Source organism: Schistocerca cancellata, chromosome 6 (genome assembly GCF_023864275.1).
Source record: "Schistocerca cancellata isolate TAMUIC-IGC-003103 chromosome 6, iqSchCanc2.1, whole genome shotgun sequence".
NCBI lineage: Eukaryota > Metazoa > Arthropoda > Insecta > Orthoptera > Acrididae > Schistocerca > Schistocerca cancellata.
The window spans coordinates 675,694,760-675,720,006 of NC_064631.1; the positions used below are offsets into that span (position 1 = coordinate 675,694,760).

At 42.5% G+C, this 25,247-nt stretch overlaps 1 protein-coding gene across 2 annotated transcripts in view; it reads right to left on the bottom strand.

Annotated features, from left to right (window-relative positions):
* The window catches only part of LOC126190701 (F-box only protein 33), a 124,461-nt gene that overhangs the window by 73,524 nt on the left and 25,690 nt on the right, over positions 1-25,247 (bottom strand). For both annotated transcript variants that reach the window (XM_049931168.1, XM_049931167.1), the window contains exon 2: positions 18,367-18,601. In XM_049931168.1, coding sequence (XP_049787125.1) covers positions 18,367-18,601 — 235 coding nt within the window. The remainder of the gene's footprint in view (positions 1-18,366; positions 18,602-25,247) is intronic.

The window sequence follows — 25,247 nt, forward strand, 5'->3', positions numbered from 1 at the left end:
GTCGTCCTCCCAAATGCGAGTCCAGTGTGCTAAATACTGTGTCACCTCACACAGTCCTCTTTATGGTTGAGCTCAGAATATGTTCTAAGATTCAACAAAAAATCAATGTCAAAGACATGGATGGCAGTTTTGTGGACCACTTCTACTGCCCTTATCGTGGACGGGCATTATCTGTGCTTTTTTGCAATAACCCGACACGGTTTTTTGTTCGAGCAATCTACAACAGATTACTGTTGGAAGAGGAACTAACTCAGCTGCAAATTCAATATAGATCTGATAGGGATTCCATCAGGCCTTGGAATCTTGTTCAATTTTAACTATTTCAGCTGTTTCTAAACACCACTGACACTGTAATACTTATTTCATTCATCTTTTCAGTGGTATGAGGATTAAACTGCAGCAGTACTCTTGGCATTTCCTTTGTAAAGGAAGATTTGAAGACAGAGTTAAGCATTCCAGTTTTTGCTTTGCTACTGTCAACTTCAGTTCCTCCCTAATTCACTAAGGACTGGACACTAACTTCGGTGCCACTAAGAGCCTTCACATACGACCAGAATTTGTTTGGCTTTTGTAGGAAAATCATTTGACAATATTCTGCTGCAACAGTCACTTAAGGCTTCATGCATTTCCTTCTTGGCTGCTGAATGTGTTTCATTCAGCATACATCTATCTATAGTCCTACACTTTGTTTTCATCTAGTATACAGTAGTATCTGTTTATTTAGAAGTTTCTTTACAGTGACTGTATACCATGAAAGGTACCTCTCATTATGAATTGTTCTACTGGGTTTATAGCTATCCAGTGCGTGGTCAACTTTTCTTTTGAACCTGAACCATAGTTCCTCTACAAGATCCCGTCCTGTGCTGAATGTTTCAAGTTTCTCCTTGAGATGTGAAGATACTGATTTGATTTTGTATCTACTTTGCTGAATATATATTTGTTGTTTTAGTTGCCCTTTGTACTTCGATAATCATTGTTGCCACAACCGTGTCATGATCACCAACAGCAGTTTTGACGTGAACATCCTTGATGAGGATCCAATATACTGTATTTCTATCATTAGAGGGGTTCCGAACTATCCGTTCTAGATAGTTTTCAGAGAAGGCATTTAGTAATGTTTCACAGGATGTCTTATGACACCCACTACTAAAAAAATCTGTAATTTTGACAATTGATTGTTGGATGATTAAAGTCTCCACCAATGACTACATCACAATACGAGTCTGGTGAGCAACAGAAGGATCAAATTATTTTGTGTCACACCTGATACTGAGTCTTGCCCAATCAATCTCACATGCAGCTTCAATTTCTACCTCCGTCGATTTGAGTTTGTATCCTGCAACAAATACACCACCCCCATTTCCCATTAGTCTATCCTTTAGATACACACTTAAATTTTCCCCAAAATATCACTGCTATCAATTACAGGTTTCAACCAACTTTTTGTACAAAGTATTATGTGAGCTTCATTGCTTTTCAGGAGTGCTTCGACTTCTGGCACTCCGTCATGAAACCTCGATATTTTAATTCTAAGCTATAATTATCTGCTTTTGATGGAGAGTAGCCTACTCTAAAACAAAAAATTTAAAAAAAAAATACTCTTGTGTGCACTACCTGGGCAGTATCCTCTGATGTGTAGTGCTTAGATGGCCCATTCAGGGGCACCCAACCATTCTCAACCTTATGATACAAGTCCAGGAAGTCACAGCCTAGCTTATCGTACAACTTTCGAAGTCTCTGGTTCAGCTCTCCCACTCGACTCAAAACCAAAGGGCCGTTCTCGGGTCAGTGCCGCAAACTGTGAGCTTCATTGAAACTCCATGTGCAAGGCTGGTCTCCTCAACATCCTCTGCCAGTGGCTGGAATCAAACCTCTGAGCCCAGATGACATATAATTTGTTCCAAGATGCGCCACACACTGTAGTTGCTTGCACCCTGTTCCCTCAATGGGTGCCAGAATAGCATCTTCAACATGTTGAATGAGACCCCCAGGCATACACACTGAGTGTACCTCGTGTCCTTTTCTGTACCTTGGTGCCATCTCTCTAAGGGGTACCATCAATCACCGTATGTTTGACATGGCAACAACTAATAGCCCCCTATCCTTTTGCGTTTGCCTGGTCTTAACACCGGACAAAATGGGTTTCACCGAAACAGGTGAAGAGAATTCCACTGGCTCAGTTTCAGTGAAATACAGCCCTTCAAACTTGTTGGTCAGAGGGATCAGTATAAACCCAGAGTGCTCCCTGGTTCCTGTCCACAATGTACAGGTCACCTAGATTACCACTGAAATGCCACTCACAATCAAGTTGACAAGTAATGACTGATCTCTTACTTTCTGTAGAAGAGGCAGGATCCACAGGAGAGCATAGTACTTGAGGTACCTTTGGTACCACAGGTACACAATTCTTGAGAGCTCTTCCAACCTACTGATTCACAGCAGCTGCCAATCATTTGACAGCACTCGGGGTGATTTCAACTGATTATGAACATCAACCAACTCATCCCGTGTTCGAGAACAGCATTCAGAGTGGAACTGCATTTTGGCTGGTGCAATGTATTACAGGACAGTGAACAAGAAGCTTTAAACTATGCCTGCTAATTATCTTTTATATCTGTAGCTCTAAAGAATTACTAGTTCCCTAAAAGAACATAAACAAATACACCAAATAAGATGTCCATTAAGGCAAATGAAAAACCTGTGGTAAAAATTACTAATTTTTTAAACTTTTTGAGGTTAATTATAGTTATTAGCAGACTTGAAAATAAAGTTAATTTATGATAACTGTAGATAATATACACTCCAACTTTAAGGGAAAAGCAGACGTAACAATGTTAGTTAGAATATCTGCTACAGAAAATAAATCATAAACAATGATTTACTATGAATTAGATTAGCCACAGAATAATAGTAACTTCTGAAAATTCTCAAAAATGCACACACACAATGAAATCTGGTGTGATCTGTTCTTTGGCAGTAACAGTGAATCACAGATGCTGATTTGCTTCGAAGTGAGTTATTTGTACTGGTAACTTAGTAAAAGTTAGTTTTGCAAGTGTCCACAAATTTTCAAAAATAACCTATTTCTCACATAATTATACAATGAAATTAGAGAACGACTGTTTTGAACACAGCTACGCCTACTGTCCTCAAGAAGGTTTATGTGCAAAGGTGATAATCTGGTTTGAATTGGAGAAGGTAACAAATGTGACACCTGGAAGAAAGTTTGCTACAGTCAGTGAGCATTCATTTAAAAACTCAAGACAAGCAGTGTTCAGAGGCTACAAATATCTCTCTGCTAGGTGTTACGTTGATCGCACCTTATCCATGTTATCAGAATAGATGGTTGGTATCTGTAACTCCTGTGTATCTTTTACACCAGTTCTGCATTAGTTGCAGCTGGTTACTGAATACTACATCCTCTAATAAACAGTAAATTTATGAGGTTGTGACATGAGGTTTTAGCTTAAATTGCCTACACAGCCACCTGTATCACCATCAGGTACCAATTGTGTCAGATCTACATCACAATGAGCAAGCCCTAAAATGCCATTCTGAGAAAACTGAATTTAAAACTTTGAAGGAAAATAGTATACTGAATTTTTTTACATAACTTTTTACACACTTTGCTTCCACCGTTTGCCGATAGGTGGCGACAATGATAAGTAGCGGTCAAAAGAAACAGATCGCAGACGTCAGGCTGTTAGCTTGGACCTCAGTCAACATAACCTCATTCAAACATTAGTCGATTTGTGTCTGCATCATAAAGTTGTTCTTGATTGAAAATGTCAGTTTACGAGCCTAATTCTCATCATTCGCAGGAGGTGTTACTGTTTTGTTTCAATATGAAGAAAACAGCAGCTGAGTCTCATTGAATACTCTCAAGTACGTATGGTAAGGATACTATTAGTGAAAGAACGTGTCATGAATGGTTTCAATGGTCCAAGAATGGTGATTTTAACATTGTAGACCGGCATAGTGGTGGAAGAGAGAATGTTTTCGAAGATGCAGAATTGGAGACATGGCTGAGAGAAGACCCGCGTCAAACTCAAGAAGAATTGGCACGATTAGTGGGAGTGACACAGCAAACCATTTCAAAACATCTTAAGGCTATGGGCATTATTCAGAAAGAAGGAACTTGGGTCCCATGTGAGCTGAAACCACGAGACGTTGAACGGTGTTTGTGAACAGTTGCTTCAGAGGCAACAACGGAAGGGATTGCTGCATTGCATTGTGACTGGGGATGAAAAATGGGCTCATTAAGATAACCCTAAACACAAAAAATCGTGGAGATGTCCCAGCCATGCTTCTACGTCAATGGCCAAACAGAATATTCATGGGCTCCAAGATCATGCTCTGCATTTGGTGGGACCAGCTCGGCGTCGTGTACAATGAGGTGTTAAAACCAAGTGAAACAATCACAGGTGCTTGTTAACGGATGCAACTAACGTGTTTGAGCAGAGCATTAAAGGACAAATGGCTGCAATACAGTGAGAGGCCAATAAAGTGATTTTGCTCCATGACAACACTCGACCCCACGTTGCAAAAGAGGTCAAAACGTACTTGGAAACGTTAAAATGGGAAATCCTACCCCACCCGCCGTATTCTCCAGACATTGCTCCCTCTAACTATCACCTGTTTAGATCAATGGCGCATGGCCTGGCTAACTAGCACTTCCGATCTCTTGAAGAAGTCAGAAATTTGATTGATTCATGGATCAATTCAAAAGATGAACAGTTTTTTCGATGCGGGGTTCGTACACTGCCCACAAGATGGGAGAAAGTAGTGGCCAGCAATGGAAAATACTTTGAATGATACATGTGTAACTAATTTGTTTCATTAAAGCCTCAAATGTTGGACAGGAGGGGGGGGGGGGGAGATGGAAGCAAAGTTGTACACCTTGTAAAATCTATCAACACGTAAAATTAATACTTCACATTATCTCTCAATGCTGTTCAGTTTCTCTTTCTTCAGTTATTCATTTTGGATTTTATTTGGCATACAGTTGACACAGATGAGAGATGTACAATATAAACCAAGACTTAATTCTCTTAATATTGATGAACTGTAAACTATTAAATTTATCTTTGCTTGTTTTATGGATTACACACAATTTTATATTTTTCACTCTTTTTTTAAACACATAAGTTAATAGAAAATATATAAAACAGTAAAAGGAATGATTAATACCAGTCACTTTTAGGGACATTTCTAAAGCCCTAACATTTATTAAGAAGCTACTAGTTGCTTGCATGTCATGTGATAAGTCTGACAACAAAATTTAAATTAATGATACACAAAATCACTGGATTTTTTTCCATAAGAAAAATGACTGTCTTGCTCTTTAATCATCTTCATTTGCATATATACCATGACAGAGTTGTAATGTTAGTAGAGATTTCCTTAGATCTCAGTACAACTGATGAATTGCTGGTGAGATTAATTGCATGAGACTGACTTCTTTTCCTACAAGACTTGGTGGAGAAAGATTGCCAACTCTCCCATTCCTTTTACAATCATAGCCTCACAGGTTCATCATTATCAACTGTTATATGGAACTGTATTCTGCTGTTATCTTTAGTGAATCCCGATCATTCCACATTTCTTCAATTGAAATGCTGATTTATCTACCACGAGCTGTCGTAGTTGATTTTTTGATAGCAATTTTAACACATAGAAGAATCAGCTGCACTCAGTCACAGTCACAGAAATGTTCAATCCCTCTACATCGACATGCAATTCACAATTAAGTGCCTGGCAGAGGGTTTATACAACCACTTTCATGCAATTTCTCTACCGTTCCACTCTCAAATGGTGCGCAGGAAAACGAGCACTTAAATCTTTCTTGAAAGGAGGCAAAAAATCAAAACGTGAATAGGTACCTGGAATGTCAGAACTCTGCTACAATCACGAAAACTAGAAAACCTTGAAAGAGAGATGGAAAAGAATCATATGGACCTCATAGGAGTTGCTGAGGTAAGATGGAATGGACACGGAGAGTTGCAGTCAGATGAATGTGTGTTGTACTACTCAGGAGGAGAAGTAAAAGGAATGAATGGAGTAGGAATGATTATGACAAAGGAATTGGCTAAATGTGTGGAATATGTAGACTATGCAAATGACCGGGTTATTGGTGTAAGGCTGAAAGGAGCACAAAAAGATTTACTGATTGTCCAGGTGTATATGCCAACTTCAGAACATGATGACCAAATTGTAGAGGAAATGTACAATGTAATAGAGAGAATAATGGACGAAAATAAAAAAAATGCTGCAAAATAGTAATGGGAGACTGGAACGCCATTGTGGGTAAAGGGAAAGTGGGGAACATAGTAGGCAGTCATGGTCTTGTAAAGAGAAATGATAGAGGTGAATGGCTAATTAACTTTTGCAGGGAAAGGCAGCTGATAGCGGCAAACACGTGGTTCAAGAACCACAAGAGGAGGCTCTACACTTGGAAATCAGCAGGGGATAAATACAGAAACCAAATCAATTTTATACTGGTAGAAGACAGATACAGGAATGGAATCAAGTAGGTGCACACATTACCAGGTGCAGATATTAATAGTGACCACAGCTTACTTATGGCAGCAATAGAAATAAGAATGAAAAAACTGAAGAAAGCAACCATGGTGAAGAAGTGGGATCTAGAGAAGGTAAGATCCAACAAAAAACAAATTACAGAAATGCTGTCTCGGGAGTTTCTAAACACATTAAGAGACAAGGAACCACCTGATAATGCCAATGAGTACTGGCGTATGCTAAAAGAAGGAATCATTAAAGCAGGACAGCAAAATATAGGATATGTAAAAGGCAAAAGGTTAAAAAAAACCATGGGTCACACAAGAAATAATTTCCAAGATGGAGGAGAGAAGGAAATTGAAAAACAAGAGCACTGAAGATGCAAGAAAGATATACCGAAGGTTAAATAATGAACTGCGAAGAGAAACAGAGCAGGCTAGAAAAAAAAAAAGGCCGAAAGAGGAATGTGATGAAATTGAAGAACTGAACATGAAGGGAAGATACGACTTACTATACCACAGAGTAAAGACTACGACATGGGAACAAAACAGAGCAGGAAGTGCTACTATGGAAATTTTGAGTAAAGATGAAGAGGTAGTATATAAAGATCGTGACAATGTCCTCCAGAGATGGGAAGAATATCTAAAAGGGCTATATGACACAAATAGCAAACCAGAAACTCTGGAACTTGAATCACACAACAGTGTAAGTGATGATGAGAAAGGACCAACCATCATGTTGGAAAAAGTAAAGTCTGTCTGCCATGTTGTTGTTGTTGTTGTTGTTGTTGTCTTCAGTCCTGAGACTGGTTTGATGCACCTCTCCATGCTACTCTATCCTGTGCATGCTTCTTCATCTCCCAGTACCTACTGCAGCCTACATTCTTCTGAATCTGCTTAGTGTATTCATCTCTTTGTCTCCCTCTATGATTTTTACCCTCCACGCTGTCCTCCAATACTAAATTGGTGATCCCTCGATGTCTCAGAACATGTCCTACCAACCGATCCCTTCTTCTAGTCAGGTTGTGCCACAAACTCCTCTTCTCCCCAATTCTATTCAATACCTCCTCATTAGTTATGCGATCTACCCATCTAATCTTCAGCATTCTTCTGTAGCACCACATTTCGAAAGCTTCTATTCTCTTCTTGTCCAAACTATTTATAGTCCATGTTTCATATCCATATATGGCTACACTCAATAAAAATACTTTCAGAAACGGTTTCCTTACATTTAAATCTATAATCGATGTTAACAAATTTCTCTTCTTCAGAAACGCTTCCCTTGCCATTGCCAGTCTACATTTTATATCCTCTGTACTTCGATCATCATCAGTTACTTTGCTCCCCAAATAGCAAAACTCCTTTACTACTTTAAGTATCTCATTTCATAATCTAATTCCCTCAGCATCACCCGACTTAATTCGACTACATTCCATTGTCCTCGTTTTGCTTTTGTTGATGTTCATCTCATACCCTCCTTTCAAGACACTGTCCATTTCATTCAACTGCTCTTCCAAGTCCTTGCTGTATCTGACAGAATTACAATGTCATCGACGAACTTCAGCCACGTTCATTGATGCAGAGCTTCAGTTTCAAAGACTGAACCAGTACTGTGCTTATAAAATGACATTACCATTAGATCACAAGAATTTACCAATTTTTTTGGCTCTAATGATGTATCAACTATCAGATTTTTTTATTATAGAGACTCAAGTTTAAGCTTCAATTAGAAGTGAACCAATAGACTTATCGCAAAATAAATCATACCAATATTTTTCCTGCTTTATCCTGCATTAACCTATATGGAGCAATTTGGTTTGAATGTCAAATATATATTTTTTTAATTTTAGATTTTAGCAAAGATTGTCCAGTTTTGTGTGTCTTTGCTAGGAACTGCTCTCTGTAAAACTATATAGCTTGAAATATATTTATATGTGGTGATCTGAACCTGGGTCTCCGCTTACTAGGCGAGATGGTCAATGATGCTAGGCGTAGTCTGTGCAGCTGCTATGATCACAGAGGCTTAATTCATAATGGCTGCTTGATCGAAATAGTGTCTGTTCTTTCTCGTGTTTATACACACAACTTTGGAAAGATACAGTAATTTATTGAGATAACTTACAGAATCTGTAGATGTGTCACTTTGTAACAAACAACCTCAAGTTTGATTCACATAGTGAATCAGTACCCCGTGCCACCACTAGGAGCACCAGTGTAGTGCACAGATAAAATGGCTAATTTCACTGATACAGAGCACACTCGTTGTGTGTTTCGGTTTTATAAAACTAACTCTGCAAAAGCTGTTCAGTGTAAATTTAGCATCAAATATGCTGAAGAATCTTCAAGCATGCCTAAGATTTGTTGAGGTAGGTTGTTCACGGCAACATGATAAATCACCAAGTCGGCTGTGTGTCATCAATTGTGTGGATCAGGTTAGGGAGAGCTTTGCCCACAGTTCACAGAAATCAAAGTGATGTATGTCTCTCAAGATTGGCATTCCACAAAAGACTGGCGAGTACTGTGTACACTTGAAACCACACAGTGTAAACAAAGTGTACGGCCCTTTCTTCTTCGTGGAGAAAACTGTCATTAATATTGTGTGTGTGGATATGCTTGAAAACTTTTAATTCCACAGCCACAGATCAATGAATACGACCAAGATGGGATTGGTTTACTACCAGCAGGATGGTGCACCACCTTATTTCCTCACTGAAGTTCAAGGTTTCCACAACTTATTGCTTCCCAGATCGGTGGATTGCCCGTGAAGAGTCACCTCGCTCCCCAAACTTGACATCACCGAATTTCTTACTCGGCAGTTTTATGTGTGTACTCCTACCCTAACAAACAATTTAGCCAACCTGAAAAATCAAATCTACACTGCCATTGCACAATTTATCTCAGATTTGCAGTAATGAGTGTGGGAAGAAATGGATTACTGATGAGATGTTTGCTGTACCACAGATGGTAGCACATCGAACCAAAATGACAATTGACACTTTTATGTTAAACGTGAGGCTGTTTGCTTTAAAATGACCCATGTACTGATTCTGTAAGTTAAAATTTCTATATCATTCCAAAGTTGTAAAGTCCTTGTTGACACACACTGTATAATTAAGCTGAGATGGCCAACGATCTCTTCAGTGCAGATGCATACCAGGGAATCTGTGAAATGCCACAAGTAATGAGGATAAGGGGTAATGGGCACTACAACAGCAGTGTGTGGATAAGTTGGGTCTGATTGGGGAGGGGGGGGGGGACTTGCTAAGGCAGTCTGTGCAGTTGCAATGACCACTGTGTCCAAACAGCTTAGTGGTCAGAGCATCTGCCAAGTAAGCAGGAGATCTGGGTCTGAATCCTGGTCTGGCACAAATTTTCAACTTTCTCCAGAGAGTTCAATCAATGCCCGCTCTCAGCCAATGTCAGTAATTCCTTTGTGTCTGAAATATTGGTTTGGTTTTGTTTTGCTTTAGGGTGCAAAAAACAATTGGGGTCATACGAGCCCAAGTCAAAATTATAGAACACGAAACAGAGAGGAATTAAACTACTATACGTCAATCTCAATTGACATAATAGTAGACAGCTAAAAACAGGCATGTGGGAAAGTGTCTTTTTAGATACCATACAGAAATGGAGGTCCAAAACTGAAAATTAAATTGCCTTCGCCACATTGCTTTGGCAGATAAAAAAGTAAAAACCAGTCAACAGCTTGTGTTGTGCTAAAATGGCTGATAAATCAGGCGGCAAACCCAAGCTGGAACATAAGTGGTTAAAAAAAGGGCGTTCCATCAGAAAGAGGTGGATGCTTAAAACTTGGGTGCAATGTGTACAAAGTGGTGGGGTAGCACCACTTAGCAAATAACGATGGCTAAAAAGGCAGTGTCCAATACACAGCTGAGTTTAAATAATCTCTTCCCGGCAGGAGGGCAGAGAGGCGGTCACCCAAGCTGCTGGGAGAGGGTTACTAAGTCGGAGCTTATTCCCTTGAAGGGAGGACCACTGGTGATGCCAAAGGGACACCACCTTCTGACAGAAGCAACACAGAGATCATCGGAGGGAATATAGGAACTCACGGGCTGAGGTATGAGGACTGCAGCCTTGGCAGCAGTCTCGTTCCCTGGCAGACCAACATGTCCAGGAACCCACAGAAACATCACAATGGCTCCACCAAGAGTGAGCAAGTGACAGTTTTCCTGGAACCGCTGCACTAACAGATGAGCGGTGTACAGCTCACATAGACTTTGAAGGGTGCTGAGTGAGTCTGAGCCGAGGACACAATTGAAATGTCTGTGTCGCCGGATATAATCCGTGGCCTGATACAGGGAGAAGAGCTCGGCTGTAAATACTGAGCAGTGTGCTGGAAGTCAATATCGAAAGACACGGGTGCCAATGACGAAGGCACACCCAACCCCAGGGGCAGTCCAAGAGCCATCGGTGTATATAAAGGTACTATCGCAAAGTTCCAAGCGAAGGTCGTGAAACTGAATGCGATAGACAGAGGCTGAGTAGTGTCCTTAGGAAGCAAATGAAGGCCAAGGTTAACATGGGCCACTTCATGAAGACAAGGTGGTGAAGCATTCACACCCCTTGGAAAGCTGCAGGTAGTGTGAAGTTAAGCCACCGTAGCAAGTGTCGAAAGCGGACTCCAGGAGGTAACAGAAGAGGGACGCACCCATACTGCCAATCAAAGGAATCCTCAAAGGAGGAGGCATAGGATGGGTTGGCCATGCATAGCAGACAAACGGCATGCATACCTACTGAGGAGAAAGTCACGGTGGGACAGTGGTAGTTCAGCAGCTTCAGCATACAGACTCTCAACCGGGCTAGTGTAAAAGGCACCCATGACCAAACGGATGCCACAATGGTAGATAGTGTTGAGACTGTGTAAGGCAGATGGACGTGCAGATGCATAAACAAAGCACCCATAGTCGTGTCTCGAACAGACAAGGGACCAGTACAAGCAATAGATGGCAAAATCATTCACAAAAATGGAGCCAGAGATGCGCGGCGGGAGACAGGCCATTATTGGGTTAATGGTGATAGCGAAGAGGATGATGCTCAGGACGGAACCCTGAGGCACACTGTTTTCCTGGATAAAGGTATCCGACAAGGCAGAACCCACATACACCTTGAAAACTCTGTCTTTTAAAAATGCCTGAAGGAAACAGGGCAGGTGGCCACGGAAGGCCCAAGTGTAAAGAGTACGGAAGATACCAGTTCTCCAGTAGGTGTCGTAGGCCTTCTCCAAATCTAAAAACATGGCTACAGTCTGGAATTTCCGCAGAAAACCATTCATGACATAGGCAACCAAAGTAATGAAATGGTCAACTGCAGAATGCCACACTCTAAATCCACACTGTGCAGTTGTCAGTAAATTGTGAGACTTGAGCCAACACACCAGCCGGGCATGAATCATACATTCCATCACCTTGCAAACGCTGTTGTTAGAGAGATGGGTGGTAGCTAGAAGCAAGGTTTTTGTCCTTACTGGGCTTAGGTATGGGTATGACGGTGCCTTCACACCAGCATCCGGGAAATGTGTCCTCTGCCCAGATGCAGTTGTATGTGTTAAGCAGTAAGCGCCTGCTGCAAGAGAAAGGTGCTGCAACATCTGAATGTGGATGGTGTCTGGCTCTGGGGCAGAGGATTGGAATGATCTGAGAGCATGATCTAGCTCCATCATGGTAAAGGCGGCACTGTAGCACTCATGATTCAGAGAAGAGAAAGGTATCACCCGAGCTCCTCCACTCATTTCCGATTGAGGAAGGCAGGGTGGTAGTGGGAAGAGCTCGAAACTTCCACAAAATGGCGGCCCCAGGTGTTGAAAACTGCAATAGTGTTCACGATGACATTGTCTGCTACTGTCAGGCCGAAAATTGGGGAATGGATCTTGGTCCCAGAGTCATCAGACATGACAGAGGGAGGGGTGGAACTGTTAAAAGAACTAGTGAATAAAATCCAGCTAGCTCTTTTGCTATATCGAAGAATGCGACGACACTTTGCATGCATCTGTTTATAATGAATGCAGTTTATCATTGTAGGATGCCAGTTACAAATGCGGAGAGCATGTCTCTGTGCATGAATTGTGTCACGGCATGCCTCAGTCCACCAAGAGACTGGGACACGACGTGGTAAAGAGAAAGAGCACGGAACGGAACGTTCTGCAGCAGTAAGGATAACATTGGTGAGATATTCCACCTGATCTTTACAACTGGGTAAATCTTGTTCTTCAAAGATCGCCAGGGAGGAGTAAAGCTCCCAGTCAGCCTTAGTAAGCTGCCATTTGGACGTACACGTGGATGGGGTAGGAGTCAGCAAATGGATAGCACACAAGAAATGGTCGATCGAGTAGGTGTCTGAAAGAACAGACCACGATGGGCAAGCTGGGCAGTGCAGAAGGATAGGTCCAAGTGCGAATAGGTGTGTGACGAGTTGGAAAAGAAAGTGGGTGCTCCAGTGTTAAGGCAGAAGATGTTAAGTTGGTTAAGGCGGTCAGCCAAGACAGCACCTCTGACATGTCCTGGGAGAACTCCAAAGGGGATGGTGCGCATTAAAGTCACCAATGACGGAGGGATATAAATGGTACAGAGGGAAAAAGTCAGGTGGGGAAGAGAATGGTGAACTGTAACAACTTGAAGATGGATAGTCAGGGAGATGGGTTGACTATGAATGTCATCCCGTATGAGCAGCATGATGCCCCCATGAGATGGAATTCTGACCTCAGGGGGAAGGTCAAAACAAATCGGTAAGAAATGTGAAAGCTCAAAGCAGTCGTGAAGGCGCAATTTTGTTTTCTGAAGGCAGAGTACAAGGGGATGCTGCGATACTAAAAGCAGCCATAAATCCTCTTTGTGGGACTAAATGCCGCAAATGTTCCATTGGAGGAGAGTGTCAGCTGGTGAAGAGTCCCTACTATAGGGCACAGAAGCACGAGGATCCTGCTCCATGGGGTCCACAGACGCATTGGCTTGCCTGTGCGGTTGATCTGTGGAGTTCAATGCTGAGAAATGGTTGGTAGTGCACACTGGTGACATGGAGGCCGAAGAGGATCTTCTAGTTGGCAAGGGAGAAGACTGTTTGCCTTTCGTGGACTACTACTCTAACCGGAAAGGATCGAAGGACTCGGGTGTTGTTTGGCTGGAGGGATGGAGGAAGTCTTCCAGGAAATACTCCTTCTGTCCTTTCCGGCCTACCGGTTGTGAAGCTGGTGGCTTCGCCCCTTGAGGCGAGAGTTTGATGGCTTGTTGCACAGCTGGACAGGAGGATGGTGATGTTACTTTGACACTGGGCAATTTCACAACCTCAGAGCTGAATTAGAGGTAGCATGTCTGCATGGCCATGTCCTCCTTGGAGTGAGGAGTAGCAAGAACAGAACTACAGGTGCCAGACGGGAGAACACAGGGTTTGCGACTAACCAGAAACTTGCGAGCTACTTAGTAAGGCATTTTTTTCTTTACCCGGATCTCTAAGACAGCCCGCTCATCATGACACACAGGACAATCCTGAGAGGAGGCAGCATGGCTGCAATTGCAGTTGATACAGTGGGGAGAAAGAGGCGGACAATCACCCTCGTGTGCATCCCTACCATAGGTTACACATTTGGCTGGGTGTCAACATGACGTTCTAGTGTGTGGTGGTTAAAACGATGACACTGGTAGCAGCACATCGAGTTCAGAATGTACAGCTGGACTGTGATAATTTTATAGCCTGCTTTGATCTTGGATGGAAGCACCACTCTCTCAAAGGTGAGAAAAAGAGTGTGGGTGGGCACTAAGGAGGAATCTATCTTTTTCATTACACGATGGATGGCCATGACACCCTGATCAGAGGTAAGATTGGATTTCGGCCTCAGACAGTGGAGCAGTCTGGTGTAAATAACACCATGGGAAGAATTCAAAGTTCCATGAGCCTCGACATGAACAGGTTGGCCGTGGAGAAGCGAGGCAGCAAGCAGTTGTTGTGCTTTAGTATCAGAAGAAGTCTCCAAAAGCAAAGTGCCATTCCGTAAATGAGAGGAGGATTTCACAGGGCTGGCAATTGCATCAACACCTTTCTGAATAATAAACGGATTTACCGTGGCGAAGGACTGACCTCCTTCAGTTCGTGAGACTACAAGGAACCATGGTGCAGCAGGAAGAGTCTTTGAATCATTAGCCTTATTACATTTCATAGAATTGGATTGAGAAGATGATTGACTCGTTGCAAGAAAATCCCCCATAATTGCCAGTGTCTCCGGTGGCGTGCTCCTTCCAACTGGGAGCCTCCTTCACAAGGGGGCACACCCACCTTAGGTGATTGTCCACACCTCCCGAACACCTGACAGAGGGAACAGTCTGCAACTTGGGAAGGTTGCAGCTCAGGCAATCACCCCTCCACGGGCCTGGCCTGTACCAGAGGGTACATGCAAACCCTACCTGTCAACCTGGGGTTGAGAATAATGCAATACCCAGTCACCTATTATGCGTCTGACGCACGGGCCGGCCGTCAGGAACGCACAGGGAGGAGGAAGAAAAAGAGGAACCTCAAACGCCAAAGCAAAGCAATGAGAGGAGAAGGGAAACAAAGCAAGGACAAGGGAGCCAAAAACAAAGGTGAGACTGTTTTTATGTCGGCGACAGACATTGCAGAACATTCCCAATAACACCCCAGACATGTTCCCCAAGGGAGGGGAAAAGGCTATCAAGAGGATAGGCATGGAGTGCAGAGGGGAAAAAATGCTACAAAGGCTGGAGCCCCGTGGCAGTCAAGCATGAACCCGTCAAAGAGTGGCGAGCTCCCTGGGGGATGTCTGAAATATGTTTCTCCAGTGTTAATGAAAGTTTAATGGTTTACAGGCACATATATTGGTAGTGGAAATCTCATGTTACAGTATTTTTCAATAACCCAAAAACAAGTTCTTATTTTTCTAAAGGAACTTATTCTTAGCCCAGGAGAAACATGTAACAGAAAGCGTAGGTTTGTTTTGAAGGACTATTTCACAGAATCAGGTGCTATGCTGCCACTATCAGGTATAAGAGTTGTGGCTCGGAAAGAATGCAGCATTGTTTTAACTTTCACACTTAATGCTTTTTGTCATACAAAAAAATCCATCTTCCAACACCTTTTCTCAAGAGGGCTTTGAACTTTCAACACCAGGTTTAAAAATGGTTTGCTCCCCATTTAGAAACATCATACTGTACTATTTTTACAAGAGCTATTTATATTATTTTCACATCTTTAAACTAATTGTATCTACCAGTATTCTTCATCTGAAAAATTGAAAAGTTTCGTAGAATCGGAAAAGTGTCATTCATCCAGAGTACGACTGGTTCAATATGAAGGACATTTCCAGACAGTTCACTTTAAGGTGGAAATTTTTCATTGTGAGGAGTACCCTATTCATGCAAAAATCTTTGGTAGTTCTTTGTGTTGTGCACAAAGTGAAATCATTAACTTCAGTTTTGGATGTCCTGCAGAAAAACACTGTTTCTTTCATGACGTGGGTGAGGTTTTTCCATCATTCGCCTTTGAAGTAGCTCCTATTCTCTTCACTGACAATAACAATACTTCAAGACAATGTGCCACTTTCTGGTACACAGGACACATACTGTCGCTCTAATTTTCCCCCTTACTTCGAACGAAAGAAATAGCTTGAAACCATTGCAAGTTCACCTGCTGATGATGATCTCGGAGGCATCTTGATGCGACATAATTACTGCAATGGAGACAATCAGATATTAGCAATAGCATACAGACAAAGCAAGGTCATAGGTATTGTTTCCAGACACCTGGGGTAGGCTACAGTACACAGCAATGCTGCACTCGAATTCACAATCTTGCATGTTACTAACGGCACAATCCAACAAGCAAACGACAGCTGTTTAATGTTACTCTTCATAAAATCTATATCAGTCTGTACAGTCACAGTGGTTGCAGCTTCTTAAAACAATTAACAAGATCTTCAAAACAAACCCACAGTTTCCACTGCCAGGATACTTTTTTCCTGGAGTTTCACAAAATCATCAGAACTTTATTTTGGGGTGACAAAAATTCTCTAACTTGACATTTCCACAACCAATACATGTACCCATAACCTATTAATAATTTCATTAACATCGCATAAATATATTTCAAGCTATATAGTTTTAAAGTGAACAGTTCCTAGCTAAGACACGCAAAACCAGACAATCCTTACCACAATCTAATATATATTCAGCTTTGAAACCAAACTGCTCCATACAGCCTAACACAGAACAAAACAAGAAAAATATTTTTATATTTCCTTTTTCTGATAGGCCTATTGGTTCACTTGTAATTAAAGCCTAAACTTAGCTCCTTAATAAAAAATCCTTTAATAGTGAAGTATATACATATGCATAAATCAAACAGCCTACCACCTCTTCCAATCAAGATTACAAATGGAAAGGATGGATTGCTGCTCGCAAAATAGAGGGGATGTTGGGTCATAGATAGGCACAATGAAAAAATTAGTAGAAGTATACAAACTTTTGGACAAGATATTCCTCAGGAGTGGAATTCTAACAAATTCAAACAAAAACAACAGCAGGAGCAATAGTATCACCACTAGACAAGAACAACTCTCATATGTAGCTATTGCCTCCGGGCACTATGGCCCGTATGCAACAGCATCTGACGTGCAGCAATCTGCTCGGATGGGTTGTGGGCTTAAGGAGACAGCATGTCGTGGGAAGGTGTAATAAGGTAGGGTGGGTGAAGGTGGTAGTGCTGGCCATGGGAGGGTCCTGGGACATAGTGAGGACAGGATAGGATTGCTAGGTACAGCATCGGGGCACTGTACTGAAAGGAGGGGGGGGGGGGGGGGGAACTGAGAAGGAACAGGGAGGGGGGAGAGAGAAAGAGTAGAGCAAATGACTTGTAGGTGCATAGGAGGAACACAAGGTGTATGCGTGTATTGCAATGTGAAGATGGAAGGGGATAGGCTGGTGAATGGCGGGCAGAGATCAGCATTGGTAGAGACCACAGGGGTTATGGGAACGAGGGATATGTTGTAGGGAAAGTTACCATCTGTGCAAGTCAGAAAAGTTGGGGTTGGTGGGAAGACCCTAGAAGGCACAAGCTGTGAAGCAGTGAAAGTGAAGCACACTATACTGAATGTCATGTTCAGCAACTGAGTGGTCCAGCTGTCCCTTGACCACATCTGGTAGTGGCCATTCCTGTGGACAGACAATTTATTCATAGTCATGCCCACATAGAACACAACACAGTGGTTGCAGCTAAGTTTGCAGTTCACATCATCCTGGACTTTATGTTGTTTGAATCAAGGGTATCTGAGGCATTACAAGAAGACTGAAGCCTTCGAAAGGTTTTATATCACCTTCCATCTGAGTTATCTTCTCAGTCTGTGATAGATGATTTGTTGCTACAAAGTGTGACACAGCGTTTGAATTACTGCTCATCAAGACCACCATAATAGGTATAACAACTTTATTCCACTATGTACAGGCTTGGACAACATTTGTTGAACTCTGCTGTAAGTCATCTTCCATTCCACACCAAAGGTACCAAAAATTAAATAAATCTATCCACATTATTGAAGAGGAAACAAAGTTTGGGAATGATGGAAACTTACTTGGTATATTTTCATTGACAGAAATGTGATGTTAGCTCAATTGAATAAGGAACCTTTCCACTGCGGCTTGTTTATTAAACTTGGCCAGCATGTCATTAATGCGATTCAGTAAAACCTAAATCGGTGTAACTGTGCACCCATTAATGTTTTAGTCTTGCCCAATAGCAGTACATGGACTTACAAAAATGCCACTTCACTTGGTTTCCAGGCTTAAATTAATTACTATTGTTATTAGCTAAGTATAATGAAACACACTGCTACCTGCAACATTTGGAAGGGCCGAAAGAGTGCTGGAGGCAGTTCATCCAGAAGGTAGCATTCAGGATCATCCTTGATTGAGGCGAGCCTCAAATGATGAACAGAACGGGCATGATTCTGACCCAAGATATATGTAAGCTTTGATGCGTGTTGGCATATCTCCTCCAAGCAACCCAAATCTAGAAACTCAATCCTGCGGCAGTTCTGCATCAGCTGTTGTAATGGCTTCATAAAGTGTCTGAAACAGAAGGTATATGCATTTAGCGACAACATGACACACACACACACACACACACACACACACACACACACACACACACACACACACAAAACCCTAATATTTCAGAGTTAAGTAACATTAAGTAACTGCTGAAAGTAGTTGACAGACAGCAAGCCAGGACAGTTCAGTTTCACAATAACAGTTTATGTTTGATGCCTAGATCAGGATTTGTTAAGTTAATTGAAATTGCTGGAAGAATGGTGGTGATATTGCAAAATAGTTCTGGGCACATTTAGAAAACATTTATAGCAAACTGTGCAACAGTTACTGAGCCTTCATTTTGTATCTTAGGTTGGCATCATGATGATAAGCCAAGATACATTCAGGAGCATACAAACAGTTACTTACTCCTACCATACATGCTCGTAAGACAGAATACTGGGACAAAACACAATCAACCATGCACTGTACTATGGTCTGTGGAGTATACATGTACGTCAGAATCAATTATGACAAAACATCTCAATGAGACTACAATTTGGCAAAACTCATAACTGTAAAATGATGAATTGTTGAAAAATAAATGTTTATAAGTATACCTGTTCTTACTGCAAAACCAATTATGTGCATTCTTTTAGGCACAAATCATATTTAGTAGAGACCTCACAAATGAAGAATCAGTCCAAATATACAGATAGGGAATTCTTTTACTTTTGTGGATCAACAGTGTGTTACTTGCGTTATTGAACCTGTTAAGAATAATGGCATACATATATTGACTTACACCTACATCAATACACAAGCCACCTGACAGTGTGTGGTGGAGAGCACATCTGTTACCATTAACCGACCCCCAATCCTCCCCTTCCCTGTTCAATTTGCGAATGGCTGTTGGATTTTCTCTCTCTTCCATCAGTCCTTCCTGGAAGGGGTCCCAGACTGATGAAAAATACTCAAGAATCAGTCAAACAAGCATCCCACAAGCCACTTCTTTAGTGGATGAATTACATTTTCTTAAGATTCTTCCTATGAGTTATAGTCTGGCACCTGATTTTCCTACTACTGTTTTATGTGGTCATTCCACTTAAGGTCACTCCAGGTAGCTACTCAGATATTTTATGGTAGTTACTGTTTGCAGTGAGTTATCATCAATAATGTAGGGATATGGTAACAGATTTATTTTCTCATGTATTCACAGTCCCTGCACCATTCACCAAGCCTCTGTAAGCCCTTCTGCAAATTGTTACTGTCTTCTGGCATTGCTACCTTCTTATAGACAACTGTGTCATCCATGAACAGCCTGAAGAGCTCCCAACACATGTTACTAGATCATTTATACACATCATAAACAGTAATGGTCATACCGCACTTCCTTTGGGTACTCCCACAATTACCTTTACATCTGTTGATTCTGCTCCATTAAGAGTGACATGCTGAGTTCTGTCTGCAAGGGTGTCCTGAACCCAGGCACAGATCTAGTCTGATACACAATAAGCTCTCATATTTTCACTAAATGGCAGAGCAGGACAGTGAAGTAACAAAACAGGGCATCAACCTGAGTGCCGTTGACTACAATGCTATGGATCTCGTGGAGGAATTGAGCAAGCTGAGTTTTGCAGGCTCTCTGCTGTGGAATCTGTTGATTTTTATAGAGGAGATTTCTCATTCTCCAAAAATGTCAATTCTCGGGCATAAAACATGTTCCAAAATCCTACAACAACAGACTGAAGCAAATGCTATGCTCATCTGTCCTACAACCCTTCTTTAAAATAGGAATGACCTGCAGTTTTTACAGAAGCTTGTACATTGATTGAAAGAAGGTACCGTATTATGATCTTCCTTGGTGAAACTATTTCTGTTGGCTGGTTGGGGTGGGAGAGGAGTGACCGGGGGCAGAGGGAGGGTTTGACATCAAACAATGATGTCATCAATCTCTCGATCCAAGGGTGATTCATCCGTAAGTAGAGACGTCCACCAAGAATGCTTTCTTATCTAGTTGGGAGAGCCATAACAGTAAAAGTGAGAAGGCTAAAAACGTAATGGTGATCATCTGTTCCATCAATATTCAAAGCAAGGTGAAGGAAATAGGAAAGTAAGCAACTGGTTGTCTCTGGGTGTCCCACCCCTGGTCCATTACAATCAACACAGCCTACCATTCAACAAAATGTGACACCCAGAATAGAAAACTGGGTGCGGCAGAAAGGAGCCGAGCCAAATCTAAAGCAATTAAAACAGAGTAAAAGAGGGACAAAACAGTAGTCTGGTCATGGTGGTAGGATCAGGGACCCTCCAGACCTAGCTTCCAGTAGGAGACACCCCATTCCGAATCATTCTGACCCTGCTCTGGGGGTAGAATAAAACCTTGTAACTGAGAATGAAAAACCACTTTCATGGAAGAAATCAAACATCAGAAAATCCAGGATGGAATGTAACAAAACCAGAGAAGGGAAGTTGCTACTCACTATATTGTGGAGATGCCGAGTTGCGATAGGCACAACAAAAAGATTTACACAATTGTAGCTTTCGGCCATTAAGGCCTTTGTCAGCAGTAGACACACACACACACACACACACACACACGCACACGCACACGCACACGCACACACACACACGTGCGCGAGCCTAGGCACACGCACACAAATGCAACTTGCACATCATCATGCGATTTACAGGCTAAGCTGCAACCACTGTGCTGCATTCTATGTAGGCATGATAACCAGCAAGCTGTCTGTCCGCATGAATGGCCACCGACAAACTGAGACCAAAAAACAAGTGGACCACCCTGTTGCAGAACACACTGCCAAATATGATATCCCTCACCTCAATGACTGCTTCACAGCCTGTGCCATATGGATCCTTCCCACCAACACCAGCTTTTCTGAGTTGCGCAGGTGGGAACTTTCCCTGCAATACATCCTACGTTTCCGCAACCCTCCTGGCCTCAATTTTCGTTAGTCACTGTCCTCACCTATCCAGCCCCTCCCTGTTCCCATTCCAGCACTACACAGCTGTCATTTCACCACCACACCCAGTCTTTTAATTTCTTTTTATTTCTCTCCTTTCTGCTACTTACCCCCCTCCCCCTCTGTACCTTCTCTCCTGCCCTCCATTTAAGCTGCAACACTTCACTGTCCACCATTCCCACCATACTATCAAATGGTTCAAATGGCTTTGAGCACTATGGGACTTAACATCTCAGGTCGTCAGTCCCCTAGAACTTAGAACTATTTCAACCTAACTAACCTAAGGACATCACACACATCCATCCCTGAGGCAGGATTCGAACCTGCGACCGTAGCGGTCGCGCGATTCCAGACTGAAGCGCCTAGAACCGCTCGGCCACACCGGGCGGCCACCATACTATCCCCCCCCCCCCCCCTGTCCCAGCCTAATCCTTACCCCCCACCCAGTCACCACTCCCATCATGCTCTGGTGCTGCTGCTCACAGTGTGGTTTCAGTTCTCTCAGACTGCAGATGTGTGCAAGTTGTGTTTGTGTGTTTGTGTGTTTGTGTGTGTGTGTGTGTGTGTGTCTACTGCTGACAAAGGCCTTAATGGCTGAAAGCTATAATTGTGTGAAACTTTTTGCTGTGCCTATTGCGACTCAGCATCTCCGTTTCATGGAAGAAACGGAGACCAAAGTTCCACCACCCATGAGCTGTCCGCCAATATTAGATGCAATGAGTCCAGAAGTCCCTACTTAGTACAGAGAGCCAAAAGGACAGGACATTCCACCAAGACAAAAGCTAGTGTCTGTAAGGCTCCACAACCACAAGAGAAAACTGTGGTGTAACCTGATATGACCAATACAGAGACAACATGGGACTGCAGATTCCTTTTGGGAAAAGCAGAAGGAAAAGCATCATGCTGCAGCGGTTTCCTTGGCTGTGTGAAGTTTTTTAGGTGAGGCAGTAGCACAGCAGATGTCATTACATTTCCAATCTAGCAGATACCTCATGTGCTTCTGCAAATCTGCACCTGGGGTCAGCAAAGCAAATGGGGAGTAAGTGCTCCTCTAGCCAAACGGTCAGCCAGTTCATTCCCTGGGCTATCCACATGACTTGGGACCCATAGAAAGACAAGTGAGCGGAGACAAAAGGGTAACAAGAATAGCACTGGTCAATAGCCTGGAGATGCTAACGGAGTCAGTACATATTAAATGGGCCTCACTTGCTTGTGTTTTAATAAGCTGGAGGACTCTGTTGATGGCTGTCAGCTCTGCTGTAAACACACTACATGTTCCCAGCAGTGAATAGCATTCAGTACTGGCAGCAGACATAAAAGCATGTCCCCTCCAATCCATTTTTAGAGCCTCCAGTGTGAAAGGTGGTAGCACCATGAAACTCTTTAAGAACTGGATGTAATTGGTGCCTAATCTGTGGCCTGGGCACCATCCAGGGGGGGGGGGGGGGGGGGGAAGGAACACAGTCCCGGGAGGGGAGATGGAGATTTGGCAGATGGAAGTGAGGTGCATTCCAACTGGTAATCCCATCGAAGGGCAGGTACCAGGAGTATGACACCCCTCGTATGTAAAAAGAATGTTTTACAGGGGATGAGCAGGGAATTGTCAGAGACCAAGAGCTGGTACCATCGAATCTGAAGGAGGAAGATACCCGCTTCGGCAAGGAGACTGTCTACGGCACTAGTCCAAAAGTCACCGGTGGCTAGACACATGCCACGATGGTGGACGGGGTCTAACAGTTTTAAACCTGAAGGAGCCACCAAGCCATAAACCCGGCAACCGCAGTCCAGTCGAGAAGAAACCAGGGCCCAGTAAATACAGATTAGAGGAGCCCGATCCGCACCCCCAAGATGAGCGGGCACGGAAGCAGAGAGTATTAAGTTTCCACCTGCTGTTAGTTTTCAGGTGATGAGTATCGGGCAGCGAGGCCAGCTTTTTATAAAAAAGGAGACCCAAGAAATGGGACTGTGGTGCAATACTGAGATGATGGTATAGAAGTGGAGTTCTAAGTATGAATGAACCATTGTATGACGGCAGAAATGCATAACTGACATTTTCGAAGGAGAGGTTCGGAAGCTACATGAAAGAGCCCATGCAGAGGCCCATCAGATGGTACCTCAGAGCTGGTGTCCAGCAGTGGCTAACAAGTGGCAGCTGTAACAGAAACAAAAAATATCGACAAACAACACAGGAGTGACCAGCAGCAAAACAGAGATTACTAACCCATTCATAGCAATGAAGAAAAGAAAAACTCTCAACACAGACATGTGGGCTGCTGATTTCTTGGACCCATGGGGAGCTGTGCCAACTTTAATACAGAACAACCAGTGGTATGAAAACAGACTAATAACAATCGGCATGGAGCCCTGAAAAGCCCCAGTTGTTGAGGGAGAGTAAACTATGACAATGCCAAGCAGTGTCATACGCCTTATGCAGATCAAAGAAAGCTGTGACAAGGTGTCGGCCTTTAGGAAAAGCCTGTCTGACAGTTCTTCCCAACTTAAGCCTACCACATCACACACTACAATCCACAACTCATCTTGTCACCCCACAGCCCACAAAATGGCAGCATTCCACTACATGTTCGATAGAGCTATCCAACTACCATTCTCTGAAGACTTATGTGTACAAGAAATTGAAATAATAAAACAAACAGCTACTGCAAATGGTTATAACAGCTCCTTAGTAGACACCCTCAAATGCTCAATAATGGCAAAGGAATCATAACACACAAAAAAAGAAAATAACATCTTCCATACAATCCCCTTTCTAGGTAACATTTCTTATCAGATTGCCAATGACTTCAAATGAAAAGGCTTAAGCATATCCTTTACCACAGACAACAAGACTGGACAGAAGTTACCCCACCTCAGCAGCACACAAAACCCACTTTATCACTCACATATGTGTGTACAAAACTGAATGTTTGGACTGTGACTGCTTCTACATACGCCAGACAGGCAGATTCCTTCAAAAACACAGGGCAGCACTAAAAAACAAAAAAATACCACACATCAGCAATAGCCACCCACCTGCATGAAACAAAACGCCATGTTAACAACACAAGTATCAGAATCCTACAAATCTCACCAAAAGGCAGAAAATTAAGACATCCTTGAAACACTCCAAATATACAAACACCAAACAAAACAACCTGAATCCATCTTAAATGACAAAAATGACAATATTTACAAAGTTGACACAGATGGGAGGCAAAGTACATGGAGTATTGGGATGTGATGGGTGTCTGCAATCTCAGCATGTGACGCTGGAAGTACAGCGGGGAGACATGTGGCCAAACTTCCAGCACTTAAAGCACCGCATCGGGGAAGGGATAGAGGGCTTTACATCATACCGCTAGACCATCACCTTGACCTTCTCGGGCAATGTATCACCCCCAAAGGCCAAGATGAAGGCACCGGTGGCAACCTTAATATCCTTTGCACCCTGGTGGACACTGTAATACCCACGACACTATGTTCTAGCCACAAGATGTCAAAATGAACTAAGTGTACAAACTTCAACAAATATGATTGATACTACATATAAAAAAGACTGTATCGTGTAAAAATGATGATAATGATTTCATTATTTCTGTAATAATTTAATTTCTGTGTGAATTAAAACTATTATCAGAGAACTACATTCATAGACAACAACAATTATAATCTTTTTTGTTATCTGTGGTAATTGTGGTTCAGTT